The 26,661-nt window shown below is 36.7% G+C and overlaps 1 protein-coding gene across 1 annotated transcript in view; it reads right to left on the bottom strand.

The window, feature by feature from the left end:
- LOC150088421 (protein dispatched homolog 1-like) overlaps positions 1–22,369 on the bottom strand; it is a 57,631-nt gene extending 35,262 nt beyond the window's left edge. The window contains exons 1-3 of the mRNA XM_090370769.1: positions 22,275–22,369; positions 19,418–19,541; positions 16,872–17,241 (exon numbers count right to left, since the gene is read on the bottom strand). Of these exons, the coding sequence (XP_090226895.1) occupies positions 16,872–17,241; positions 19,418–19,541; positions 22,275–22,282 (502 nt within the window). The 5' untranslated portion in view covers positions 22,283–22,369. The remainder of the gene's footprint in view (positions 1–16,871; positions 17,242–19,417; positions 19,542–22,274) is intronic.
- Positions 22,370–26,661: the final 4,292 nt, after the last annotated feature.

The following is a 26,661-nucleotide window of genomic DNA, read 5'->3' as shown; positions in this document are numbered from 1 at the left end:
TATTATGAATTCCATTTAGCAACATTTGATTTAGTTGTGTTTGAGACTGATCAAAATAAGTAATTTGTATGCTATTTACAGTTATACCTTCTGACTCATTGTAAATAAAAAGTATATGCATTATTAAACAGCAAATGAGTCATGCGGTACTCCGAATTTTAATTATGTCCATTCTGTTATTCATTCTATACACCATTTCATTATGGGTCCATTGGAGCTCGGGTGCACAAGTTTACAAGAAAAGAATTTTATTGTTCGAATATTTTATTAATAACGGAATTTTAAGTCCCTTAGTACAAATTACATAGTAAATTGAACTAAACACAAAAAAATACTGATGGAAAAGTTATTCTGTTTAATTGAAAATCATTTAAGAAAGACTGCCTGAATACTTCCAGTATTTAAGTTATTGTTTGGAGGATACCATCACGAATTGTGAAAGCGAATGAATATTCCCTGAATTTCTTTTTAACACGGTGTAAATTGTAATCAGTCTAAAATGAGTGGTTTGCTGCATTACGCAACAGTTATTGTAAAAAATATATTGATGATAGAGTAAACTCTATAATTTTTATTTGAATTTTTTAAATAATATGAGATAACAGGAACTAATGTAAACTTCGCAATTAATGATTCGCTTTAAAAAGAACAGCTATTTATTATAATTTTTATCTGGCTATGCAAAGTATTTAGTCTTGTACCACTTGTAGCACAAAAATCTAGAATTTAAAATGTGTGTAATCACTGAAGTGGTAAAAGGTCTATATGATATGGTCACGAAAAAAACAATAGATGAAAGCAATTCACGAGATTTAGTGGTTTATAACAGTCTAGGATTCTTTGTAGGAAGCTTAGATTCTTCCTTGGTCTGTTGGTTCACTATAAGAGCAATTAATCGATTGTCCTTTACGGATATAAGAATAGCGAAGAATATTTTTATTGGTTGACAGGCTTAAAGCGTGGCTAACTGAATGCTTCTTTGTAATTTTAAAACTAAGATGCCAACTAAATATTCAGGAACCGAATATCATTCAGTTAAAAAACAAAAACAGATATGAGAATTAAATTTATAGTTGAATAAAACGACGAAAGGGTTTTGTAATTATACAAAAATACTATCAACGCAGAGGTAAAGATCTCTAACCAAGTAGTTACTTTTACTACTTTTCAAGTTCCTTTTGAAATTCATTATCTGTTCGGCGACAACGAAATTTTGAAGAGGGAGGACACTCTTTTCTAGACTTGAAAATAATTCCAACGTTGTAAAGCAGTAGCGCGAGATCAGCTACTGGATTAGAATTTTTTGGTATAATTACTAATAATTAAACCTAATATAATTACTAAATTGAGGAGAAAAATCGTAAAGAATGTGGCCAGTGTTATAATTTATAACTAGATGTTATATAAAAACGTGCCAAATTAGATGAAACTAATTTGATTGATTTCCATTTACACATGACTCTGCAGTCATATATTAGAAATGGCCAATCGTACAGACATCAAAAGAAGTGAGATAAATCATCAGTTTATTATTAGCATTATGGCTAAATGTTGTAAGAAAACGGCTTTTTAACATCTCCCGAAAAAACAAAATCTAATGTGTGAGAATGGGGTGAAATTTTGAAAAAGTTTCAGTGTTATGTTACTGGAGATAAGTCCCGGTACACTTCTCTCCTGAAATTTTATTTGTTTATTTTACTGTGCAAGTTAATTACGTGGTAATGTAAATTTTTCATTGTTTTCTTTACCTTTTAAGACATTATCTCCCACTACCAGAAATAAAACATTTAACCATTAAAACAGTAAAATAAATTCTTGATCAATTTCGCAGAACATGGCCGCACAAACCCTGTAACTCAATAGGCATTGAGAAATGCCGTAAGAAGGAAAAAAAACCAACTTCCTGGAGTCATATTACATGTCAATGCACTGCGGAAATGACAACAAATTGGTTTTGAACAGAGTGAATGGAACACTACCCTTCCGTATAAGTTCTGATTTAATACTTTCAGTCTTCCGCCTCTTTCCTCACCCTAATTGTAATCATGAAGTAAACAGCATCAATATAAGATTACATCACCGGCGCACAGTGTCATGACAAATACTGTCAACAGGGTTTCAAAAATCTCACCAGTTTTTTGTATAAATGTTTGAATGTCTTTGCCAGTTATGTTTGAGGAAACACGCTACATAATTTCTTTTTTGTATCTAACTTTTGAAAATAAAACATTAGATTTTTACTTTTCCGGTTTTCCCTCGTATAATAATTTTGTTTTTATCGTGGTGGTACGTGTTTTACTTTAGATTTTATGCTAACGTAATTTATGCACGTGTGTTGATTCAGTATGGACATTTCTGTTTAAAGGAATCATTCCTCGCATTTTGTAAATGATTAATAATTACAAAAATGCCGCAATTTCCTACAATGAATGCAGTTTATTATTATTTCTTTTTTTATTTTCGTTATATATTACGCTTTGTATAACAAAATTCTCCAGTCTCGTTAAACCGATCCAATAGCCCTCAACATTTTCACATTTCATTGTCTTCTAACAGATCAAGCGACCAGAAAGAAAGTCCTCCAATCACCAAAAACTGAAGCAGATGTTTGGAGACACTTTTTTTTGTTTAAAAAGGCCCTGTGAAATAAATATTTCTTTTTTTACACACGAGATCTGAATGAGAAATAGGATACCCGTCAACGGTAGGTGTCTGCTGTTCGATAATGGCAGATGTTGCCAGACTTGGAAATTGGCCCATTACCCAAATGTCCTTTTTAAAAATCTATACGAGACGATGGCAGTATTTAGACTGTGCCGAGATATCAGGCATTTGAAACAGTAGCTATGATGATGTCACAAGCGCAAGTTGTAAAATCAAAATGACATTTGTAAACTTGGTGTTGGGAAATTGTGCAACCGAATCAGATTCGAAAGAAAGTAAACGGAATAATGGAATGGTGACGTCAGAATACATAAGTATTCTGTTATGGTTTTAAAGTACATTGATTACAGAGTGTTTCTTGTTATTTTATACTTCGTGGTTTTTTATTCTGGAAGATGGGTAATGTACTCCTGATCAGAATATCACCAGCACAAATCCAATCATTCAAGTAACTCCAGAGAAAAGTAATTCAATATTAGACGATTAATTTACTCTTTATTAGTTCTTTCTCCGTTTAGGAAATAGCTCTTCCTCTGAGTAAGTCTAAAGCGGTTTTGTAATGCACTTGGTGGATTGCAAGAAGATTCTTAAACTGTTATTTTTTTGTCCAAACTATCGTTTAAAATTTCGATTCGTTTACTGAGATAGAAAAGTGAACAACATACTGACGTAATGAAAAGAAATATTACTATAAAAGCGGAGAGGGGAATAACCTTCTCGCTCTATGAGACAGCGACGAGAACGAAATTTCCTTTCGTTGGAAAAGGCTGAAGATGAATTACATTAAAGCGCAGCGGAATTAGTTAGGTCCCAAATACCTCGCTCTGTTATTGTAATTTCTTTTCTTCAGAATTCTTTTAAATTGCCTTGGGCGAACCAATCTCACAACGAAGTTCAACTCGCAATCACTGCAGCTCTGAAAATAACATAATTGCACTATGAGATTTTCATCCTATTTTTTTAAGGGCTTTAGCTAAAATAAGAATAGAGCTTTCTCCCATCTCTACAAGTAATTGGCAATAGTTGCCATTCTGCTGAGGCTGTAACACAAATTTATTTGTAATAAGAGGTATCGCTGCCCTTTTTCGATATGTTTTCCACAAATAGTTTGAATTTCTTAAGCTAATCGCGTAACATGAAAGATATTACAACTAACCTTAAAATACAGATGCTGAGCGTTTTATTTGGTTTAATCGAAATCTTCCCTAAATACATCGGAACTAATAAATGTTTATTTTTTCATATTACTCATCGCATTTTAGGGAAAAAAATTGGAAACATAAAATTATTCATTTCTTTTCGGAGTTGGAAACCATATCTTTTAAAGCTGTCCTTTGAATGAAATGGAACTCATCTCTGTACAACACATGTTTGATGGAATTTAGGATTTTTCAACCCCGTTGGTTGCTCCATTTAATTATTTTGGGTTTCCAAGTTGATTTGCATGTTATGCTAGTTTAAAAAGCCTCGGTTCTCGATTCAGCTTGTAGCCTCCACATTCCAGATGGAGTATATGTGGGATCGGAGACTCGGTGTTATCTCTCTACTATAAGATATAATTGTTAACTGTGGTGGTGATGTGCTGTTCTGAAGTGGTATTACCATCAATAGTTGTGCGCTTCTTCATTATTTTTATGGAGGTTAGCTGAACGACAAATGGCGAATGTAAGAGATCCTTGAATCCACTGTGCGATGCTTAAAAGGTACCATTGACCGTAATTTCCTCCTTGCGAGTGTAAATAATTTGCCCACGCACAGCCTTCCGTGGCAAGGTACACCGCTTTCCGTCACTCGTTTGTAGAGGTTTTGGTTCGATTTTACTGACTTGGGAAATTTCTAGTCTTCTTCAATCGAGGCATTTTTCCCGAGCGTTATTTCAGAGATTTAAACATGCAAATCACAACGTGAACTCTCACTTTTACAAACGAATAGACAATATGAATAAAAGCGAGACTCAGAATGAATGATCGCTGGTCTGCGTTCCACTTACCCTATCCACTGGAGAGCCCATCTCTCTCTCTCTCGCTCGATAGAAGCGAAAGAGCGATGTAGATGGGCTCTCCAGTGGATATGGTAAACAGGACTCAGACCAGTGACCTTGTTAAACATTTGCGCCACTAGCAGCTCGAGTTATAACTGATACGATGCTCTCCTTTCTGCATAGGGCAAGGTCCCAACCTTATTGGGTTCGAGACTGATCACTTGCCAATGATTCATTCCAGTCTCTTGAGGATGATGCAGATTAATTAGCAGGATAACTGAAAATTGTTAGTTAAATAAAACCACTTAAAATCCGCGCCAATGAGACTAAGGCCATGAAACTGTTAATATGTATTGTATGATTGGATTTCCTGTTTTGCGCTGAATTAGCCTTTTCCCACACGAAACGCTATTATCTGGGTTATTCACCAGTATAGTAAAGATTGATAATGATGATTAATGAAGATAATGATAACAGAGGTCTGAATCTGACATATGCTATAATTTGTCCCGTTCTGCAACAAATTTTGTCCTTTCTGTCCTGAGGAAGGAGTTACGTTTGTTGTACTAGAATGTATTGCATTAAGCAAGCTCAACGACAAGATGGATGATAATTAAGTCCTGTTCGGTTCCTTGTGCTGTATCACGAAGGCATTACATGCTGTTGTGACGATGATTATGATATATGCCGATTCTTTTGATTTTCTGATATGACTGAAACAGGAATGTGATGCAAGTCTCCTACTGCGCAGATTGGGTCAAGGGATCCCATTTGGGCATCGTGGCTGGACATTTGATGAAAATTTGGATTTGAAACCAATTGGTGATTTTAGGATTACGATGATGACCCAGCTGATCACTCGCACAACCAAAGTAGCTCTCAACACCACTACACTGTCGGCTTTGCAGATACAATATTTTCAAAAACATACGGCGAGGCCAGCACAGTCTGGCTCGAAGACGTCCTCACACACAAAAAAACTGTTTCAGCACGATATTATTTGCATGTTATACTTCATTCCTGCATTTTTTTATAATATTTCAAATTTTAATCTGTATGATAAATGGATGGTGGAGTTGTCAAAGGTTGAAAGGAACCGCCTAGTATAATAAATAAACAAATAAAAAAAACACGCTACAAACTAAATTCTACCAAAAATTTTGAAATTCATAATCAGTGAGATAGGGCATGGCTTTCGTAGTATTAGTCAGCATTCGGAATGAATCTGAGAACATTTGAACGCTGTTCAAATGTTCTCAGCTATGATTTTGTATGGCTCATGAAAAATGATTAATCATTACAATTTTTTGGGAAGAAAAACATGGCTGTTGCTTAATTTAATGTTGGTCGTCTTAAAAACAGCAACGTGCTAACACTGATAACGTTTTAATAAAGATAATACTTTTATTACAATGATTCTGTCATGATAACAAGAATTAAAAGCATTTTTCTTTGCTAGAAGAAATGTTTCCAATGAAAGTTCATTAAGAAACTAATAATATTAAATTACATATATAGCGAAGTACAACTTACGATGGATTGGTTTTTATGAATAAATCACGGTGGCAACAGGTAATTTATGCAGTTTCATAGTGTCTTGCTGTTTCAAAATCCAATTTATAAGAAACATTAAAAGATAAAGGATTTGTTTTTAAATAAAAAATATGTAATGCCGTGCATAACTTACGTTTGAATTAAGAGCGAGTTCTTGCTAAGGTTGTGCAAAGGAATAAATACATAGCTCATTTATTCTGAAACAAATAAGGCGCCTATCTACTACGAAAACACGAGTTCTGAAAGAGATGTCTCTTTTTGGCTATATGAACAAACACGTATCTTTCGGAGCTCAGAAAACTCTGAACATCCTAAAGTATGCACCCTTCATATACTAAAATGTACATTTTATTTTTAACGATTATAATTTTAAGATGTCGTTAACATTCACTTTTAAGAGCATATAAGGACTTATAATACTGTATACTTTTCGAATAAATAATCAAAAATTAATGTAAAGATTTGATGTGAAGAGCATTAAAATTCTATTTAGGAAGTTGTTGTGTAGGCAGACATAATTGCCTCCTACAAATGATTTTAATCATAAAAATGCATGAAAAAAATTCCATTTTTAAACATAGAAATCTAACAAGTATACAAATGTACTGTAATAGTGATTCATAATGATACGAAGCTGAAGAAATCCATTTTTATTGCCACTTTTCAATAAAATTAGGTTGGTTGTCGACTGCGTAGTTTTTGTGCTTTCGTTGCTTTCCCCAACAACTGTCTGAAATAATTTGAATTGTTTAATATCGAGAAGATTGCTTCCTTCATTTAAATCATGAAGTAGTTTATGAAAATGCGAGATAAAGTAGCAGCAGCAGCAGACTCTGATAAAATCATAAGCACACGCATTAAAATTATGAGAGATCTGCGATATAAAATGCTAAAAACCTCACTCCAGATGCTACTAAGGGATCCGGGTCTTGCAAAATAAAATGTCTGTAGATTTAATGTAGTCACAGACAATTTCTCAAAACTGAAAACGAAAGCAACATACTTTTTTGGAGTCATACATGTTCTTAATCCGAGAATTATGACCGTTTATTAGTTTTATATTCGCATTTTTCTATAAGAGCCAACTGAATGCTATAGTTCCATTCACTCCAACAAAGAAAACAATGGTCTGACTACTGCAATTTCCAAAGTATTTTGCAAGTTCGTCATACAAAGATTATATTCTTTTGATTACGACATGTGTTCAAACTCTTCTTCCACAGAGATAGAGATAGAAAAGAAGGACATTCTGCAATATCAATACAGAGCATAAACATGAAAAGAGGCCACTAACGAGCCCCTTTCAAAAAATAAACTGGAATGTTTTTGAAAATAAAACAAAACGTTCATAGCCTACTATAGAATCTATAGGCGTTCAGAAATAGAACAGTATTAAAAAGGCCAAATGATGCAAAGAAGCGGACCTTTTCTGCATCAGCGAAAAATAACCAAAATAAAACAGAATATTCATATCCCACAAAGTAAACACAGAATTCCGCTTTGAATTTAGGCAGACTCACTAACTCTGCCGCATTAGAAGGTGACATATTCCAACAAACCGCTGACTGCGGTTAACTTTATGAGATCCAGTCTTCTGTTATTCCCTGAGATTTTGTATTTAAGTATCCTCTGGATCCTGTCTTGCCTGCGAGGAAGAACAGACCTTCCTCTTTCATTTTACTCTACCCCTTTAGTACGTTATACGCCCGAATCAGATCTCGCATTAGATGTTTAGTTGTCAACTTTGCAGTTTAAGCCAGTCTTCATACCGATTTGCACTCATCACTAATCTGGTCGCCCTCTTTTGAACTCCACTCCAGAAGTTACGCTTTTTTTTAGGGGGTCGGTCTGAAGACCTGAATATAATATTGTGCCGCGAATGTCCTGATTCGCATCCTTAACCATAGACTCTTGATCCACCACACCAGTCACTTACTGGCTTATAGTTACCCAACTCTTTAGTCCACCTTTGTGGAGCGGGAGGGGGGGGGGGATTTCTTCCTTGCTTCTGATAGTGCGCTGTGTAACACAGATTTATAACAAACGCTACCCTGAAATCATTATACCATTTATTTTACAGCAATCTGACTCCTCACTATTTATCCCCAGAGATTCGAGATTGATTTCAACTGTAAATGATATTGAGAAGTATCTGTTCAACTCATCTGCCATTTCTGCTGGGCCAAGTATGCACCTTCAACTATAACCGATTAGGGGGCATACTTAATTTACTCTCTTCTTTCTTGTATTCACACATGAGAAGAACTACTTATCCTCATTCTTAGCTCTATTTTATAGTGCTTTCTCGTAATTAGCTTTCGCCTATTTTACCACATTAGTGGTTTTGTTATACATTCTCTTAAAATGCTAATACTAATTGGAATCACGTCATTCTAATTGTCCCGTGTTGGTTTGATTTGCCCAGTTAAACTCTTAACCGCAACTTTCATCCATTTTGGCATTTTACAGGACTTGACCACCGGTGTGAATACATTTGTGTCTTCGAGGATAACTATTTTGAATATTTCCCACAGCCTATTTGTATCCGAAAACTTACAGTAGTCTAATCGAGCCCAAGACATATCCCATTCTGTTATAGACTCGCCCTTGAAATCGAAGGTCTCACCTTTAACTTTGACCGTATAAGTTTCTTCAGATACAACGAATTTCACGTTATTATGTTTGCTGTTGCTGCCTGCTATTGGTTCTCCCCCTCCTACCATCAAATTTTTGATACTGTTAGACTCCTTAGTGAGAAATAGATCTAAGATGTTCGAGTGCCTTGTACACTCTCGGATATGGCAGGATAAGTAAACAAGTCATCAGTTCGTCCAGATAGTGTATTTGTGGTCTAACTATTTACTAACTATTAGTCTATAACAGGTAGGTTGAAGCTTCCCATAATGAGGCAATAGTATTTATTACCACACTCAATCCATCTGAAGAGTTTTTTTGTTGTTGCTGTTTTTGTCATAACATCAGGTCATTTGGCCTGTAACGAATCCCAAATATTATCTACACTTTACTCCAAGCCATTTCACACCATACTGAATCCAGCATGTGCACTACCTTAATCTGATCCTTGCCACTTCCAGGCAGTTCTTGTTGAGGCCAGCACTCCCCTGCTCCTCCTTATCTCTCTCAATGGTAGCAAAAAATCTTGTATCCTCTTTGTTTAAACGAACACTATATCTTTACAAAATAAATTCCGTCTACCAACCAAGATCGCCCATGTTGTGTTGACACCCTCCCTCATAATCGTTAGAGAGCTAATCCACGGATTTCATGTGAAATTCTTGTGGATTAGCTCTTGAAATTCTTCCAGTCATATCTGGATAGAATTGCAGGCGCATTTTGTCCATCTCGCGACACTTTTTCAACATGGCCTTACATTTCGCAACCAATTCATTTGCTGCCACATGTATTTCCACGCACCCATTAGTCCCATTACGAGTTGATAATTTGTTTGTTACATCGTCAGTTTTTGCACCAGATAGACGTACTCTGGTTCTGGTCATCTGTCTTCTTTACAAATGAGCCCCAGTTAAGACTACCGCCTGCGGAACTAAAGCATTCTATACCAATTGATCAATTTCTGGGACCCGTTTCGGAAGAACGACACCAGAAATAAAAGAGAGTTGAATCTTCGACGAACCCCCCAGATTGCTCTAGGTCATAAAATCGCTTTCTCATAGAATCAATCACAATCTAACAGTACATCAAATTTTGAATTCAGTTCGTCGCATTCCTGACATTTCGCACAATGATTCTCCATCAGCCAGCGAAAGTTCGGCAGTGCACAACGAATGCAAGAAAAAAAGGCTAATTCACAGATATAAATTGTTACTTGACATATTTCGTCCAAAATTGCCGATAACAAACGCTGCATAAATGTTTAAATAAATACAAAAATAAGCCAATCTATGTGAGATCATAATATTTACAGTACTGTTTATATTCAGTTAAATATATTATCTATAATTATATAAAGAAATCTTTATCCACAAAGCTGGGTTTCGGTGCCAGGAACAGCTGTTAATTCAAACAAATACGCTTCTAAGACACTTGTCTGATTTAAATAATAAGCCCAGCTACGTAATCAGCGAGATGAAATAAAATTTATATCCAAAGTGAATGAAAAACAACAAAAATTCAGTAACTTTCACTGGAGCTGAAAAGAATTATGACCGATTCCAGTTGCTGTAGAGCGCCCTCTGATTATCATTGGGGGATTCACATCTGTTTATCTTCGATGCTACTATTATTCTTGCCGTTTGGCAAATATCGATTAATCTTTCGCCATATCGTCAAGTTTGGTGTCTAAGCAACAAGCATGATGTCTTCAACAACCACAGCATTCCCAAGGCCTTTAAATTATTAATAATTTTGCGCTTTACTGAACCGGGCATCTTTCGTTACGCAATGGTTTAGGTGCTTGGTGTGCTGACAGCAATAAGTACTAGAATCAATTAAGAAAGAAAAGTTAAGCGAAGAATGATGCCTACAGAGAATAAACTGAAATATGAGAAGAGACACTTGGGTCCCTGGACTAAGCCTACAGAGGACGAAAGATTACGACAATGGGCAAGTTCAAATAAACACTAAATGTGAAGTATAATGCAGCCTAAAGTGTGTCTTATATGTACAGATAATTTGTTCCAGTTCACCTTGCATAGTAATCAAAAGCATAGTCTGTTTACATAAACGTTAGAATAAAAAAAAAAACTGGAACAGTTCGTTTTTGTTTGCACAAACAAAATTATTATTATTATTAGTAGTATTAGTACTGTACTGGCAAATGATGCAAGAAAGCAAGCTTACACATCATGAGGCAAAAAAGTTCCAATTTCAATCTGTACATTCCCCGTAATAAAATTTATCTAGTTTTTCCTTGAATTTATTCTAACTACCCACTTCCAACAACACCAGATAGGAGTTTGTTCCAACAATCAACCGCCCTCTGGCTGAAGGCAAATTTCCACACATCTGACATGCAACCATCCTTTCTCAATTTGAATTTATGTTCCCTCATACGCGTAGTCTGAGCAGGTGGAAGAGTTCCATTAACACTGAGCTTATTTAAGACCTTAAACATCTCAATCAGATCACTTCGCAGGCGTGCCTAGTCTGCAGACGCTGCAATTTGCAAAATTTAAGTCTTTCCTAGTAAGATCACCCTTTTTCTCCGCTAACCAGTCTTGTTGCTCTTTTCTGCTCCCATTCCAACACATTCACATCCTTCCTAAAATGCTGCTTCCAGACCTGTATGTAGTACCCAAGATGTGTCCTAACCATTGCCTTATACAAAGGAATAATAAATCTCTTTATTCCGGTTGCAAAATTCTTGTATATCTGACAAAAGCTCATGAGCTGTCCTGGTAGCCTGACTGCATAATTATTTCCCAGGTCTTTCATTCTCCACCTCCCTGAGTGTGGTACCATACAGCAAGTATGTTGATCTGGGATTGCTGATCCCTATGTGAAACTGAACCATGAGGGTATTCAGCTAATAGCTTTAGTCCAAGAAGAGCAGTGCCCATTGATAACCACTCTTTATCCATAGTAGAAACATTTCCTTAATGCCACATTGAACATTTGCAGTCCATAAGGATCTCCACTGAATGCAAAGATTTTTTTTTTATGTAGACCCAAAAACTAGAGGTATTAGAACCTATAGTGCTTGGGTTGGATGTTGGGAAGACGAAAGAAGATATTTGTTGACATTGGACTTGATCTTCTGTACACAGTAATTTTCAGGAATTATGTAGGAAGGAAGGTTGTTCCAGAAAACGGCAGTTGAATGAATAAACCAGGAAGATGAAAAGTTGGTTCTGTGAGTTTGAAGTTAGACAGTAAATGGATGTTGGCAGAACGTGTTCGTACTGTTTTGAGAGAGAGAGAGAGCGGGAATTATAGAAGCCTATTCAGAAGAACAGTACCCATGGAAGTATCTGTAGAAGAGGCATGCAGCAGAAACAGTGCGTCTATGAGACAGCGAGTGCAGAGACTGTGTTAGAAATGAATCATTAATTAACCTAACTACCCTCTTCTGAACGGAATCAAGAAGCCTGAGAGAGGTTTTGGAGGCACCACCCCAGATGTGGGAACAATATTCTATGGCAGGGCGGATTTGCGATTTATACAGAGTGAGCAGCTGTTTGGGAGAAAAGTAACGCCGAGAGCGAAAGAGAAAACCAAGTTTTTTAGATGCAGAGGAAGCAATATTTGTAATGTGCTTGTGCCAAGAGAGATTAGAAGTCAGGGTAATCCCCAAAAGAGATATATCATTTTGCCTAGAAATCGGAGTGTCACTAAAGATAAGCATAGGAGTAGAAGAATCCTTTTTGCGAGATATAAGACAAGACTGAGTTTTAGAAGGGTTGAAATCAACTAAGTTGTCTTTGCCCCACTAGAGAATTACCTGAAGATCGGTAGCAAACTTTCGAGAAGTTGAAGCTGATTGAGAAGGACAAGGTTTCTCACAATGGAAAGTTGAATGCAATGTGCTATCATCGGCAAAACTATGGATAGGATTTCCAGTCAATGGAAGAAGGTCATTGATATATAAGAGGAAAAGAGGGGGGGGGGGAAAGAACTGAACCTTGGGGGACACCGGAATTAGTGGGGAAGTTAGAAGACAGAGAGCCATCTACCATCACCCTCAGTGAGCGATCAGAGAGAAAACTGGATAACCAATTGCTAAAAACAGTTGGCAAACCATAAGATGGAAGCTTGTTTAGAAGACCTTTATGCCAAACACGATCAAAAGCCTACTTGTGTTTCACCGAACCTTTCCATTGAATTAGTCCATAAATGGGTAACATAAGCCAGAATATCTCCAGTGGATCGACACTGACAGAATCCATACTGGTGATCGTTGATCAGACGGAAGATTTCTAGGTAGTTTAAGAGTTGGCGGTTAATTGATTTCTCCATTACTTTAGAAAGAGTAGAAGTAATTGCAATGGGACGATAATTGGATGGAAGGGATTTGTCACCCTTTTTAGGAACTGACTGGATATGAGCAAATTTCCAAGCAGAAGGAAAAACACCTTTGGAATAAGAAAGTGAAAAAAGGTGGCAAAGAGCAGGAGTAAGTTCAGGAGCACAGGTTTTGAGAACAAGTGGAGAAATACCATCGGGACGTGGAGCTTTCTTAGCATTAAGATTCGTCAAAATCCTTCTGACATCCGTTTGAGGGAAGACCACAGGAGGCATTTCTTCCATGAGTTGGAAGAAAAATGGGATGCTAGCAGGTCAGCTTTGTCCTTGGCTGAAGTGACAACAGAACCATCTGGTTTGGACAGAGGTGGGAGCAGAGAGATGGGCAAAAGATGCGGCCAATAGCTTTGGCAAGAGACCAGACTGCTCGGCTACCATTAGTGCAAGAAGCAAGTTTTCTACTCAGCCTGTTCAAACTCTTGTTTGGACTGATTAATAACTGCTTTACAATTGTTGCGAGCTTTGGTGTAGGCAGAAAATAAAATTGAAGAATTAGAAACTAGCCAATTACGATATACAACGTTCTTCTCTTGAATAGCCTTATCACGTTTATTGGAAAACCAAGGTTTAGATAAAGGACGAGATTTTAAAGCGGAGTGTGGGATAAAGGATTCCATTCCTGCAAGAATAATTTCACTGACACGATCTGAGCAAACGTTGACATTAGAAGTTTTGAAACAGTAATCCGACCAAGGAAAAGAAGAAAAGAAATCTCGCAGGTCATCCCATTTTGCATTCTTGTAATGCCAAACAATACGAGGTTGGGAATAGCCATGAGATAAAGGCTCCATTGGAGAAGAGACAATCACCAAGTTGTGATCTGAGGTGCCTAAAGGACCTCTCATTTCGACCGTGTACTTAGAAGATCAAGCGTGTTGGCTGTATGGTTAGGATTGTCCGTAGATAAATGTTGGTAAATGAACAATCTGTGCAAGATCATTAGTAATTGCAAAAGCCTCAGCATCTCGACCAGCTGGGTCGGTGTGACTAGAAAACGGAAACCAGCTGGAGTTATGAACATTAAAATCACCAAGGAAAATTACCTCACTGTTAGGAAAGTTGCAAAGAGAGGAAGTCAAAGAGCTCCAAGTGATTAGCGGAGTTGGGAGAACGGTAGGGGCAACAAGTGAATTTGACAGAATGTGGTAGACAGATTTTAAGCCAGAGAAGATCGTTAAGAGGAGATTCCAAATTAACAAGTCTTTGACAGGGAATAGCAGAACGGACATACGCACAAGTACCACATTTGAGGCGAAAGGAATCATACCGTGAATAATTTGGGCAACTGAGATGAGCAGTAGTTGAAACAACCGATAACTGAGATTCTGTCAGAAAATGTAAATGGGGTTTGGCAGACTGCAAGTGGAAATGGACATCGTTGAGATTAGAATTGAGACCACGTATATTTGTGAAATGAATTAGGAAGTCCTTGGGAGGTTTAGATCTTTTCGCAGATAAGCTTGCTCTATTAGTTTGACAATTCATGGTGTATTCAATAGTGAGAAAAAGTGGGTGAGACATGCTGTATGAAGTAATGAAATTTTTGGATATGGCGTACACATGGTAAGAATATACCCAGATTCTTGACATAACGTGGCCTCGACAATGCCCCCCGCATACACACTACTCGGACTCCCTCCAGTCACTATCTGGCAGAGTAGAGGTAGCAAGATTATACACTAGTTGATCCGGAAGCCTCCTAGAGAGTTACCAATAGGTTCGGTCCGGTGTACTAACTAGCGACCGGCCTGCGAACACCGTTTTAGAGCTGTACCCTTGAAATGTAGGGAATATTGGATCTCGCCACGATGTTCATCATAACCTCAAAAGTCATCAATCATACTGCATTATGGAAGAGATGGGAAAGGGTTGACCGGAACTTAGCTCTAGAGACTAAACATGGGTTCCACCACTTCAAGCCTCCAATAAACAAAGTGGTGATATTGTACCGGTTGATGAGATTCATCTACCACCTAGTACTGCTTGGTAACACAGAGGAGCGGCATTCCTCCATGTGGTGTGGGCGCCACACCTCGACCCCTGCTCACGTTGGTTCACACTTGGGTGGTCACCCACTATGTACTTGTGCATGAAGGTTATACCCAGAATTACTAACACTCCCACCACAGTGAAGGTGCAAGGAGAGGATTTCGCTGTCACAGACCGTCCGGACCTCGCCGAAATTGGGTCCACTTTACTTGATTGTCACCCGAATATCAGTTCCATCAGCGTTTTGGACTCCCAGGTAGCAAGTACAGCTTGTCTGGCATATCTGAGAGAATGTCAGTGATAACCTCAAGGACCCAATGATATGCTCTCCTAATCAAGGATAAAGTTTTACCTCTTTTTCTGCCTTCTTTAATATAACTGGATAGATCTAAATCAACCCAGGTACCTTTTTTCCTTTAGCTTCAACAATTTCTCCTCGCTGGAATTTGACTCTCTGATGGCAACCCATCCCTAAAAAAATTCCTAATGAATGTAGATGCAAAATACCTAATCCATTCGTCAGAGATATCAACAGTTAATCCATTCTTATCTAGTGGACCAATATGATTTATCCCCCTCCTAGTGCATAACTAGTTTTTTTCCAGAGACTTCTCATAATATGCCTTAGCTTCCCTAACCTTCTTTATGACTTTATTAGAGACTAGTTTATATGTACTGTAGGCATCTGTATCACCTGAATATTTATATGCATCCTACGCACTTTTCTTCACTTTATCTGTGACGCCTGCACAAATTCTTTCAGTTGGAATACAGCTGATTGCAGTGGCTGTGGGGCGTCCTCTGAAGCATAGGCACTGAAAGACAAAAATCAGTTATGAGGGATTTTATAAATACTTATTGCGAATTTCCAGCTTTATGAAAAGTGTGGAGCGTAGTAACCGTAATAAAAAAAAAAAAAAACTGAAGTTGTGACATTGTATTCAATAATTCAAAAACACTGTTCCGAATATGGAGAGAAAAATGATCGCTCATATGGACAGAAAAATGATAAAAAATAAATTCTTCATGAACTATTACGTATAGAAGAGAACATAAAAAATGTTTAGGGTTCAGAGAGGTCTCTGATTTGTTAGAAGATTTGTGTGATAGTGGTACCGTGTTTTCAATACGCTGAGACATCAATTTCAATAAATTTTAAAATATGGGGGCATTTATTCTTGAAACTTTTGTAATCGCTCGGTTCAATAACAATAATATTCCTAAAAATGAAACATTTTCATGATTTTCCCCAATTCGGTTTTTCTGCTATCAGTTCTACATCCAAAGCCTTTTATACTTGTAGCAAAAGTGAAGTATTGCTAAATACAGTCTCTTCTCTGCATGAATACAATTTTCTTATCTTGCGTTAAGAAAACTTGGCTCTTAGAAGCCAACTTAAAATTAACAAATTACTTGAACTAATATTTTTTTCAATTATTAGATATTGCCATCCGTCTTTTCCGTATCTACGATTATTTATTTATTAACATCAGACATGCTCCCAGTTAAAGTTGTATAACAGAGCAGAAAAAAGGATAACTCAGGGGCTAAAGAAATAAAATCAATAGATTTAATGATTCATATTCATTAAATCTATATAGCAAAGAAATCATTTACAATCAGATTCTCCAAAAACTCCCAACGAAATTTTTATCAGTCCTAAGATCTATTCTACACTTACCTGGATCATTGCAGAAAAAACTGTTTGCTACGTGTGGTTTCTGACTATTTCGAAAGGAATTTTTCATGCTGGAAACACTACCGTAATCCTGATAGACGTGGTCATCAGACTCCAAGACCATCCAAGCATTAGGACGTTCGTCATCTTGAGAATCTACCGTTTCATTCGCTTCGACGTCCTCCTCCTCACCCGGTTGAAACTGTGGTGGAATCGCTTCTTCTCTGTTGCTTCCATTATCCATTTTGTTGTCAGGCAAATCGAGGCTGTTTGATAGGGTCATCACTAATGGGCCTTGAGGTCCTGTGCTTTGCTGCAGATTATGCCAAGCTGTGTCCCGTTGAGCTAAAATCGTGCCTCTCGGTTCGAAACCCTATTAAAAGAGGAAAAATGACAGTCGTGCTCACATCAGAAGGTACATTACGAATAAAAGTTGCCCAACTGTTTTGTTATTGTTAGGTATGTACACGGATATATATAAGGATAATTATGTCAAATCTACAGGCGTATGATTAAGTTTTTATCCAATGAGTATATGGAAACAATAGATATTTTTTTTTTATTCAAGAGATACTTCCTCTGGACTCAAGTAACTCCTGCACAAAAGTTTTAGTCATTGAATGTTCAGATGTTTGCTGATACATGCCTAATGGATTCAAATGTTCCTTGTCCACGCAAATATATTCAAATTATGCAGATTTCTTTTAAAATGGAATTAAAGTTACATAAAATTTCGCAATTAACTTTAACATAGGGTTGTTTTCAAGTCTGTAGGGGAACCACTAAGAATTTTCCGTTATACGTATACGGACCCCATGTACAGATCCACTGGAATAAAATAGAATATGTTCTACAATACTGTACTGCGGATTAAGAAAATTGCAAGTTGAGAGTTCACATCTGGTTCTCTTAATTTCTTTTCTGCCCTATTTAATCATTGTAATAGGATATTTTTTTTCTGATTGACTCCAGCTGTTCTCCTGCAGGACTGGATGTTTTGTAATCTACGTACTGACCGGTGTACCTCAGGTTTCTGTTGACACTGTTTTCTTGTTCCATGTACGAGTATATCAGGATAAATCTTATCCGCTACAGATTGTTTCGGATGGGATATAGAACTTACCGCATGATTAGCAACAGTTTATATCAAAACATTGATTGATGGTCGCATTGGTGGTTCTTTCTTGAAATTATTTTTAGTTTCTTTGCATCTAAATGTCGGATTTTGGCCGAAAACCCCATCTTTCTTTAAACAAAAGAGCCTTTCTGTACTTCATTTATTATTATTTTGTTTAAATTTAGCAATGGTGTGTTGAAGTGTTTATTCGATAACAGATGGGAACATCAAGTAGCTTTTCGACAGAACAAACAAGCAAATCTTGGGGGTTAGAAAAGTACTGAATTTTTGAGTGTACTTATCTTGAATTATGCTTTCCAATATGGTTGTTCATAATTTAAAATTCTTTTACAATCATCATTATTGAATTTAGTATTAAATTGTCCTTTATTAGGATTCTCGAGTACAAGTTTGGTGACAAACGACTGGATCTGGTTATATATATTCAATCTAATGCTAAATCAAAATAAAACGAATATATAATTATGCTCCCTGGGTGATTTACAAAGATTAAAAGAAAAGAAAAAGTTGCGCAAGAGTCGCAAAAAAAAAAAGCACACTCCAGAGATGAACGTTCCACAGATCTTGTCTTTTAGGGGCAACGCGAAAGGCCACAAGACCGATTGTGTTTGAAGACAAATACTTGTAGGTTGTTAGGTCTTTTCAAGGTCAAATTCAAAACAATCATTTCATATTGTACAAGTTTCTTACATTATCGATGGGCCTTCGAACAGATTTTTTTTTCCAAAGAGGAAGGCAAATGAAATACATTAAATCATAATGGTTCAGATATGTAGTCCCCATTTCGATGTATACATCTGCGTAATATTAAGGGAAATTGAGCTTAAGTAACTATTCTGGATGATAACGTTCGTGCAGGCACGTCAGGACGATTTCAATTTGAGTTTGCTCTGTAAAATTTTTATCAATCCAGTATCTGCAATTTTACTTATGTTAACAAATTTAAATCACAATTTGATTATTCTGTACCATTTAAGTAAACCGTATTTCATATAGCAAAAAATTTAAGCCTATTTTCTCTCTTCTTTGTATTGATCGAGTACTGTTCCAAGCTTCTTTGAGGAGTCGCTCACTTATACAACATCGTGTAATGCATGAGCAATTCGTCAAAACAATGATTAAGATTCTGCTTGCAAAAACAAAGCTCGTAGCGAAAAATCTAATATTCAGACAGCGAATTGAATATCGTTTCTCAAACTAACTTTGCAGACTATGAAGGACCAAAGCAGTTCAAGTAGTAGTCAATGGATGAAGAGATAATCAGTGGTGGGCTCGACTCCGCAAGCTTAATTATGTAAATACGGTAAAGTAACTGTTTTATCACTCATCACCTAAGTCGGTTCTGTTTTTGTTGTAACTCTACCTTCCTCCTCCTTCCACTATCTGTCTGAAGAGGGCGAAAAATACTTACCAGTAAGGGATCAGCGAAAGTAGGCAGGTGGTGCGTAATCAGAGACACTACAGCGCACAATACAGCTGCAAAAAATACTACTAGCATCACCACTCCTGGATGGTTGGCCACCAGACGGGCGTACCTAGATTTAAAAGATAGTTAAGTGAACTGAAACTAAATTTAAATGAATTTAATTCAACTTAATTAGGACATATTCAAGTTTCTTAGAATAGAGAAACTTTGATTTTAAAGTAGAATGCGTCCATTACGCTTTTTTTACATTAAAAAACCACAGACGTGTTTTATAATTTTTAATAAACAGGCATATTTTATTACTCTTTCTTCACGTTACTTTTTAAAGGTTTTGTGATTGATTTTTAATTTTATTAGGAGGTTTTAAAACAGCTTTAAATAAAATTTTGGAGTTTTTTTGTTTTTTTTCAGTAGTGTAAAATACAATGACATTACACTGGTCAACATGTAAAATGTTACGAAAACACCAAATCTTGACTAATTTTATGCTTCTGAACACGAAAATCGCATTAAAATTTGTCGATTGGCTCTTCTTTTCGAATTACAGTTGGGGTTTCATATTAGCGAGTTACTCTACATTATCAACTACGGCTCTCGGCAACACCACAATTTCAGTACCACACGATCTTCGCTTCACTGTAGGCTGTTGCTTCACTCTACATCACGTGATAAGTTGCTGTCGTCTCAAATGCGTCTTCGACTCTGTTGCAGTAATCCTAATATGGCTAGGTGCTGGGCGATTTGTTTTCAGTTAACGGTTATCTTCTGTGAGATTCCTACTTTTTGCGCAGTATTTGTGTGATGTAAGATTAATATGCCCCGTAATTGTGTGAATAGTCCGGATGACTTCTGTTACGTATGTGAAGAAGTCACGTTACATCTGGCAGATCCAAATGTTAGCCGATTATTGTTGGATGGTGAAACGGGATGCTCCCGAAGCTGAATACAAGCGAAAGGTGAAAAGGTCCCGTGTTTGATAGAGGTATGTTCGTAGCTACATCTTACTTTCATATATTAATAAAAAAATACTTTTTTTCGAAAACAAGAGCTAATCTGCCATTTTAAGCACTATTTCTATGTTTATCACTCCAAAATCTATAAAGTAAATTTACTTTCATGCCCTTAACAAGATATGATCCAAAATTTGTTGTTCAATGTTATTTATTCATTATGTAGCCGACTACCAATATATATGCAAGAATATCATCTTTGCTAATAGTATTACGTTCCTGAAGCTCTGCCAGTTCCTTGGTCACGTGCATCCACTCCTCTCGGTGATCAGGATGTCCAGAAAAGCGCAAGTGACATCACAAACAGTGATTGACTGCTCAATTGTCAATCATAAGCCCAGTAACTCCACCTTACCCTCTAAAGATCGGATTAGTTCTCTTGTAATTATATACACTGATTTTAATTCCAGAGTTAAAAATTTCATATTGACATAGAGTTTACGACTTGAACAAAAATATGGAGTCAACTTTTAAAATGAGTCTCTCAAATGATCTTGAAATTCTTGAAAGGGGAAACCACAATGATAGCCTCGCATTGTCTTCTGGTGACTTTGAGACTGATGCACTCTAAGAGACCAAAAACTAAGCTCCCGAAACAAGGTTGCGATTCTTATTGGTATAACGATCCTAAATAGAAGACGCATAAATTCCAATTTATCTTACATTTTCTCAATATCTGGAACTTTCTCGCCTTCACCAAACCAATCTTAATCAGCTATGTTGTTCTTCTAATGGCTCTTTTTACTTTAGTACGATAGTGTTCTAATATAAACACCAAGGATACAGGATGAAGCAATTCTTGACTGACAATAATTATAAGGATTCGAGGATGTCAGGCAAAACTAAAAGTAATGTACGATGATTTCGTGTTGTGTGAAGATCAGATCAGATTGTCTGAAGCTTTACAACTCAAAAATCTCTTGAAGCCATGATTGGTGAACGTCCTTATTTAATGTTTGAAAGAGGAATATAAGGAACATATATTTTTTCCTTTTTCAATACAAAGAAAATTCCCTTCTTTTTGCCAAGAAACTGAAGAAAGAACCTTATGGGGTCTTATTTTATAAGGGCCCCGTTCTGGGAAATAACTGCTTTAGCATATCGAATATAAGAACCAGTGTGGTATTGAAAAATTAACTGGTTTAAAACAGGTAGATATGGCTCTTCTGAAGAGACCATCACAATGAATAAATTCTAGTACGCTACGAAAACTGGTTTGTTTAATACGGCAATAATGCTTTTAAAAGTGGACAATATCTGTAGAGAAACTAAGGATTGACACATTATTCATGTGTCAATATTCATATTCATGTTTTCATAACGGTCATAATCCTTGGGACAATGGTAATCATTGAGTTCGGACTAAATAAGCTTTAAAACAGTCTGATCTAAAATAATTCTTGTATGAGATAAAGCCATTAGCGATGCAAGAAGTCTGAGGAAGTTTGATTTTGTTCAAAACTTTCTTAAACCCCATAGAAATAATTTGAAGTTAATTACATTCCGTTTTTGGCTAGGCTTTTAAAAGTATGAGAGAAGCTGCAAATTCTGTCGACGAACTCATTGAGAAAAGAAGATCCAGTCTTTGGGTAATATCGATTAGAAGGAGAACTCTAATTTGCACCACATGAAGTTTCTGTGAAGCATTCAGAAGGGATAGATTTCACTGTTCCCGTTAGTGTCTCTGGACAGTTCACTAACCTTAATTAAGGTGTAGGAATCTGAGCTAAATTACAGAAGTTCTCTGCCTTTACTACGCTATTTAAATAATAATAGATCCTGCTTAGATGCAGTTCGTTGCGCAGAAGCTGTTGTCACTTTAATGAACTTACCAGTGCATTATGAGCAGGTGGCAGAGGTACAAGTGGTAGCAGTTGCGGAAAGGGGTTATCGTTTCGCTCCCTTCTACATCAACTCCAGCTTCCAAATTCTGTAAGAAACAAAGACATTTGTTATTATACGTCTCAGAAAATGAAACGGAAGTGAGGTTAACAGTTTAGGTAACTAGAGCATGCATGTACAAGATGGCCACTTTATTAAATGTTATCACGAGAGAGAGAGAGAGAGGGGAGGCGTTGGTGGTGGAACTTGTGTGAAATCCAGTGAATCCCTTCCCCAGAAAAAGACACACGATTAGCGCTGATCCTCTCATTGATTTGCATGCAGAAAATCATTTAGATGCTTTATAAAGCTGGTAAGTGCTAATAGCATTGTAAAAGATATTTATTTCTAAGTACTTGAGGTATAACAAGTGAAAAAAGTCGCTCTCATACCAAATTATGAGGTACCGGTGAAGTCCATAATATACGTTATGGTATTTAAGCACAAAAGGTTTATATATATTTTAGTGCAGTAGATGAACTGGGGGTTTGGAAGCTGGAAGAAAAAAACTTGAAGTTGCATCAAATGATCTTCGGAGTTCATTTGCGAATAACAGTGATACAAGCTGTTCTGACTATACTCGAATTTTGAATATCTACTTGGTATCCCAATGGATTGAGTTAAAATAACGAACGGCATCACTTTTCTCCAAGTTTAAGGCATTTTCTCTTAATCTTTATAGCAGTTCATTATAAATCCTCTGTCGGAATTTGGTTGGCACGATACATCGCCGTCTACCACTCGTTTAAAGAAGACAGGAAGAATTTCTAAAGTTTCTCCTCAATCAGGGCAGTAGTGTGCCGATCTCAAGCGGTACAGTAGGGTTTTCTGTGACTTATTCCGGGTTCTATAAAATGTATAACATTCAAATAGGCACGTGAATACACCCTTTTACAGACAAAGCTTAGCAAATCTTAGTTTACCTTAAGAAATCATTATAGAAGAAGGCTTCCCTGAAAGCAGCTAACTTCTGCTTTCAAGGGAACCTTCTTTTTGTCCCGAATGCATGGACTCATTCTTTAGAAAATGAATACACAGTTGTTGTGATACACCACACACTTCTGGATTTTATAATAACTTTAAATAGAATCCTAATTCACTATTTTCAACCTCTCCCTCCTCTGAACAGTGATGACTGAATGCAACGTATTTCTTCAGAAAGTGGTACTCAAAGGAATACGTGTAACTCAATGAAATGTTGCAAAGATCTCTCAAAAGATAGTACCTTCGTGTTTGAGATACAACCAGCCAGTATAACTGAAGAAATGCATAACTTGAAGTTACCACGAAGTCGCTTTCTGCTCCCTACTAAGTAAAAAAAAAAAAATTAGCCTGCCGGCTTTAATTTTAACCAATTAAAAATCATCTTTTTTAATTGGTTCAAATTAATGCACTGCCTTTTCAATAGTTAGTTAATCAGCGCCAAATTCTTGATCAGTGAAACAAGCGGTTTAAACAGAGTTACCAATCTGATGGATTTGATACTTTTAAAACCCCAAATTAACTGCATACTCACTCACTACAACTGGGGTCAGAATTCCATCGTAACTTAATAATCTTCGACTTGATTTACGCCCGGACAGACAGACTGCTTCTCCACTGAAAAGGAGCTTATCGGATAACTAAGTTTCTCCTCCGGCTATTCCTTCACCAGCAACTAGCCTCTCCAGCAGCGAGCATGCGCTTTTAAGTAGCTAGCGTTCTCGGAAAAGTCTTCGTCATCGAAAAAAAGTGTTACTGTTTTGGTTACTGAAAAATGGGCTTTTTGTGCTTACAATAATACCCGAAGGCACTTCGGCTCTCCGCCCGTTCATTTTTATTCCTCTTTATATTGACGTTCCTTTCGATTTGCCAGAGCAGTCCATTCTTCAATGTCATTTCGAATTCCTTTACCGCCCACACAAAGTTCGAGCCATACCGCTAGGGTTATCGCATAAGTTATACACAAAGAACTGCTTTAGTAACCGTTATTTTCAACGTATCATTAATACCTCTGGAATTTTTCGACTATCCCAAGTGCATCCGTAGCATAAAGTCACAGCAATATGAAAATATCATACGTTAGTTATTATACCAATTCGATACCGATATGACTTTGTTTTTTTCAAATACGAAAGCTTATTGAATACACAGAAAAGTTTAACTTTTCATCCCATCTGCATTTCTCGTATTCACAGTATTCCAGCAACGTAGATGGGATGGAAGATGAAACCTGTTTACATTGTATTTGAATATATAATTCGCAATTTTCAGTAAATAAGAAAGGAAAGAAGGAAAAATAACGGTTGGTAATTTGCCTTCAGATCTTCTGACCGATTTGAAAGAAAGTCGTAGAACCACAGATACCGATTCAAAGGAACAGAGTCCATGGAAATATCTGTAGAAGGCCAAGTTTCTAAGAAGGGGAACCACTCAGTCTTTGCTCGAAATCGAATAATTCGGCTACGTTGGTGTGAAATAATTGCCCATAAAAATTCCATTCGTCAACACCGTATTCAAACCAAAGCCTTTTCCGCACGGTGTTTAAGAGACAGCGATTATAACCACTGTGCTAACTGGGAGGATGTGGGTGTATTGCAGAGAATCGACAAGCTGGGTGGGCGAATTTCTCTTTAGTCTGATGACTCCATTCGATTTTTAGTAGAGGTTTCTCAAACGTTACCTCAGATTGGAACAAGTATTATTATAAGCATAAAAAGCCCATTGAACGTTTTTGAACTTCCAGGAGGAATATCTTTTATGCAATCGCTTAAATTAAATTTATGAGAGATAACGACTTAGGGTTGTTCTTAATACTTTTTCTAACATCACCATTTTTAATGTAACGTTAAAAATAGTTTACAGCAGAAACGGTCTTTCTATAAGAAAATATGTTTTCAATAACTGATACTAGCGGCGCAGCATATCGACCCAATGAACTTTCCCGTATTTACATTTATAGAGCCAGCTACTGCTGATCAGGTATGCACAATATTGTACCGTCCATGCACCAAGTAAACATTTTCCCATGCAGCTTTTATATTGCATTGAACGATGGATTCCCATAATCGATTTTTCCACATATGACGAAGGATATGTCATCAGTCCACCTCTGTTAATAAAAGGGTATTTAGATTGTCCTTCTGAGGTATTTGGAGGGCAGTAAGGCAAGGATTATTTTGAAATCATGTAAGGGAACACACTCTGCAATAATTTAAATGAGAGAGCTAAATCAATACTAGCGTCAGTTATCTTAATATCAAAATAAGAAAAAAAACTTTTAAATGTCCACTGACCTAAAACAGATTATGTTCATTTATTTTAACACTTCGTAATAATTTCTTAAGTGTTCATCATATAGGTCAATGAGATGTTACTCAAAAGTTTCCGGAGTGGTTTGGAGTAGCAGTTGGAATACGAAGTAATAAGTCTTGTCTAGATATTCTGTTTCTCGAAGCACTTCTTGAATCTCTGCTTATTTATCTGTCGTGGTATCTCTTTCGAGTTTAATTGGATCTCCAAGATGTCATTAAAGTTTAGTCTCTGAAACTAAAAGAGATAATAGGGAGCTCGATTTTGTAAGCTGAGAGGGTAGAAAGGGGAACCAAAGTAATGTGTTCTTGGCCAGAAATAATTATACAGAGGGGAAGATGCGAGTGGATGAGTTTGTTCATTTTATTTGTCATGATGCATCAACCAATTTCTAGCGCCCAATTTTTCCGGACGTTTGAGCCTCCTTTTACCACTGCAAGATCCTTTGTAAAGGTGTCGATTAATATTTTTACTCTGTGGAATTCTTTCAAATCCACCATTCTAGTCAAACAGAAATCGTAAAGAATATTCGCCACGATCTTATTCTTAGGCCAGAAAAATAACACAAAATCAAGTAAGGCGTGCTGGTTGTCACCAAAAGAGTACACTGCTACGTGAAGGGAATCCTGAAACTTCTGAGTGGTTTCGCCACTTGTCACTCGTTTGGAGAGGTCTGGATTCTCCATCGAAGAATGGAAGAATTCTTAAAAGCTTCTCAATCAGGACTGTAATAATTCGATCACAGAGTGAGTAGGGCTTGCCCTACTCATGAGTTATTCCGGGTTTTCCATCTAACAAAACATGCAGATCCGCGATGAAACACAATTAAGGCAGAATACGCATATCATTATATGGCCTTAGTTGTTAATGCACTATCTGTACACTTATTTATAATATACGTATTTTTACTCAATAATTTCGGTAAGTTTCTACCATAAGAAGGCAATACGGTATTATTCATGTTTTTTTATTTAGTTGTTATGCGGCTTCTGAACCTTTTCGTAATGAGCAGGGTAGTAGAGAAGCGATGCGTACAATTCCACTGGA

The sequence above is a fragment of the Mastigoproctus giganteus genome, chromosome 3, assembly GCF_048544385.1.
Source record: "Mastigoproctus giganteus isolate SK-2022 chromosome 3, ASM4854438v1, whole genome shotgun sequence".
In the NCBI taxonomy this organism is placed as follows: domain Eukaryota; kingdom Metazoa; phylum Arthropoda; class Arachnida; order Uropygi; family Thelyphonidae; genus Mastigoproctus; species Mastigoproctus giganteus.
This window is presented reverse-complemented; position numbering and strand designations above follow the sequence as displayed.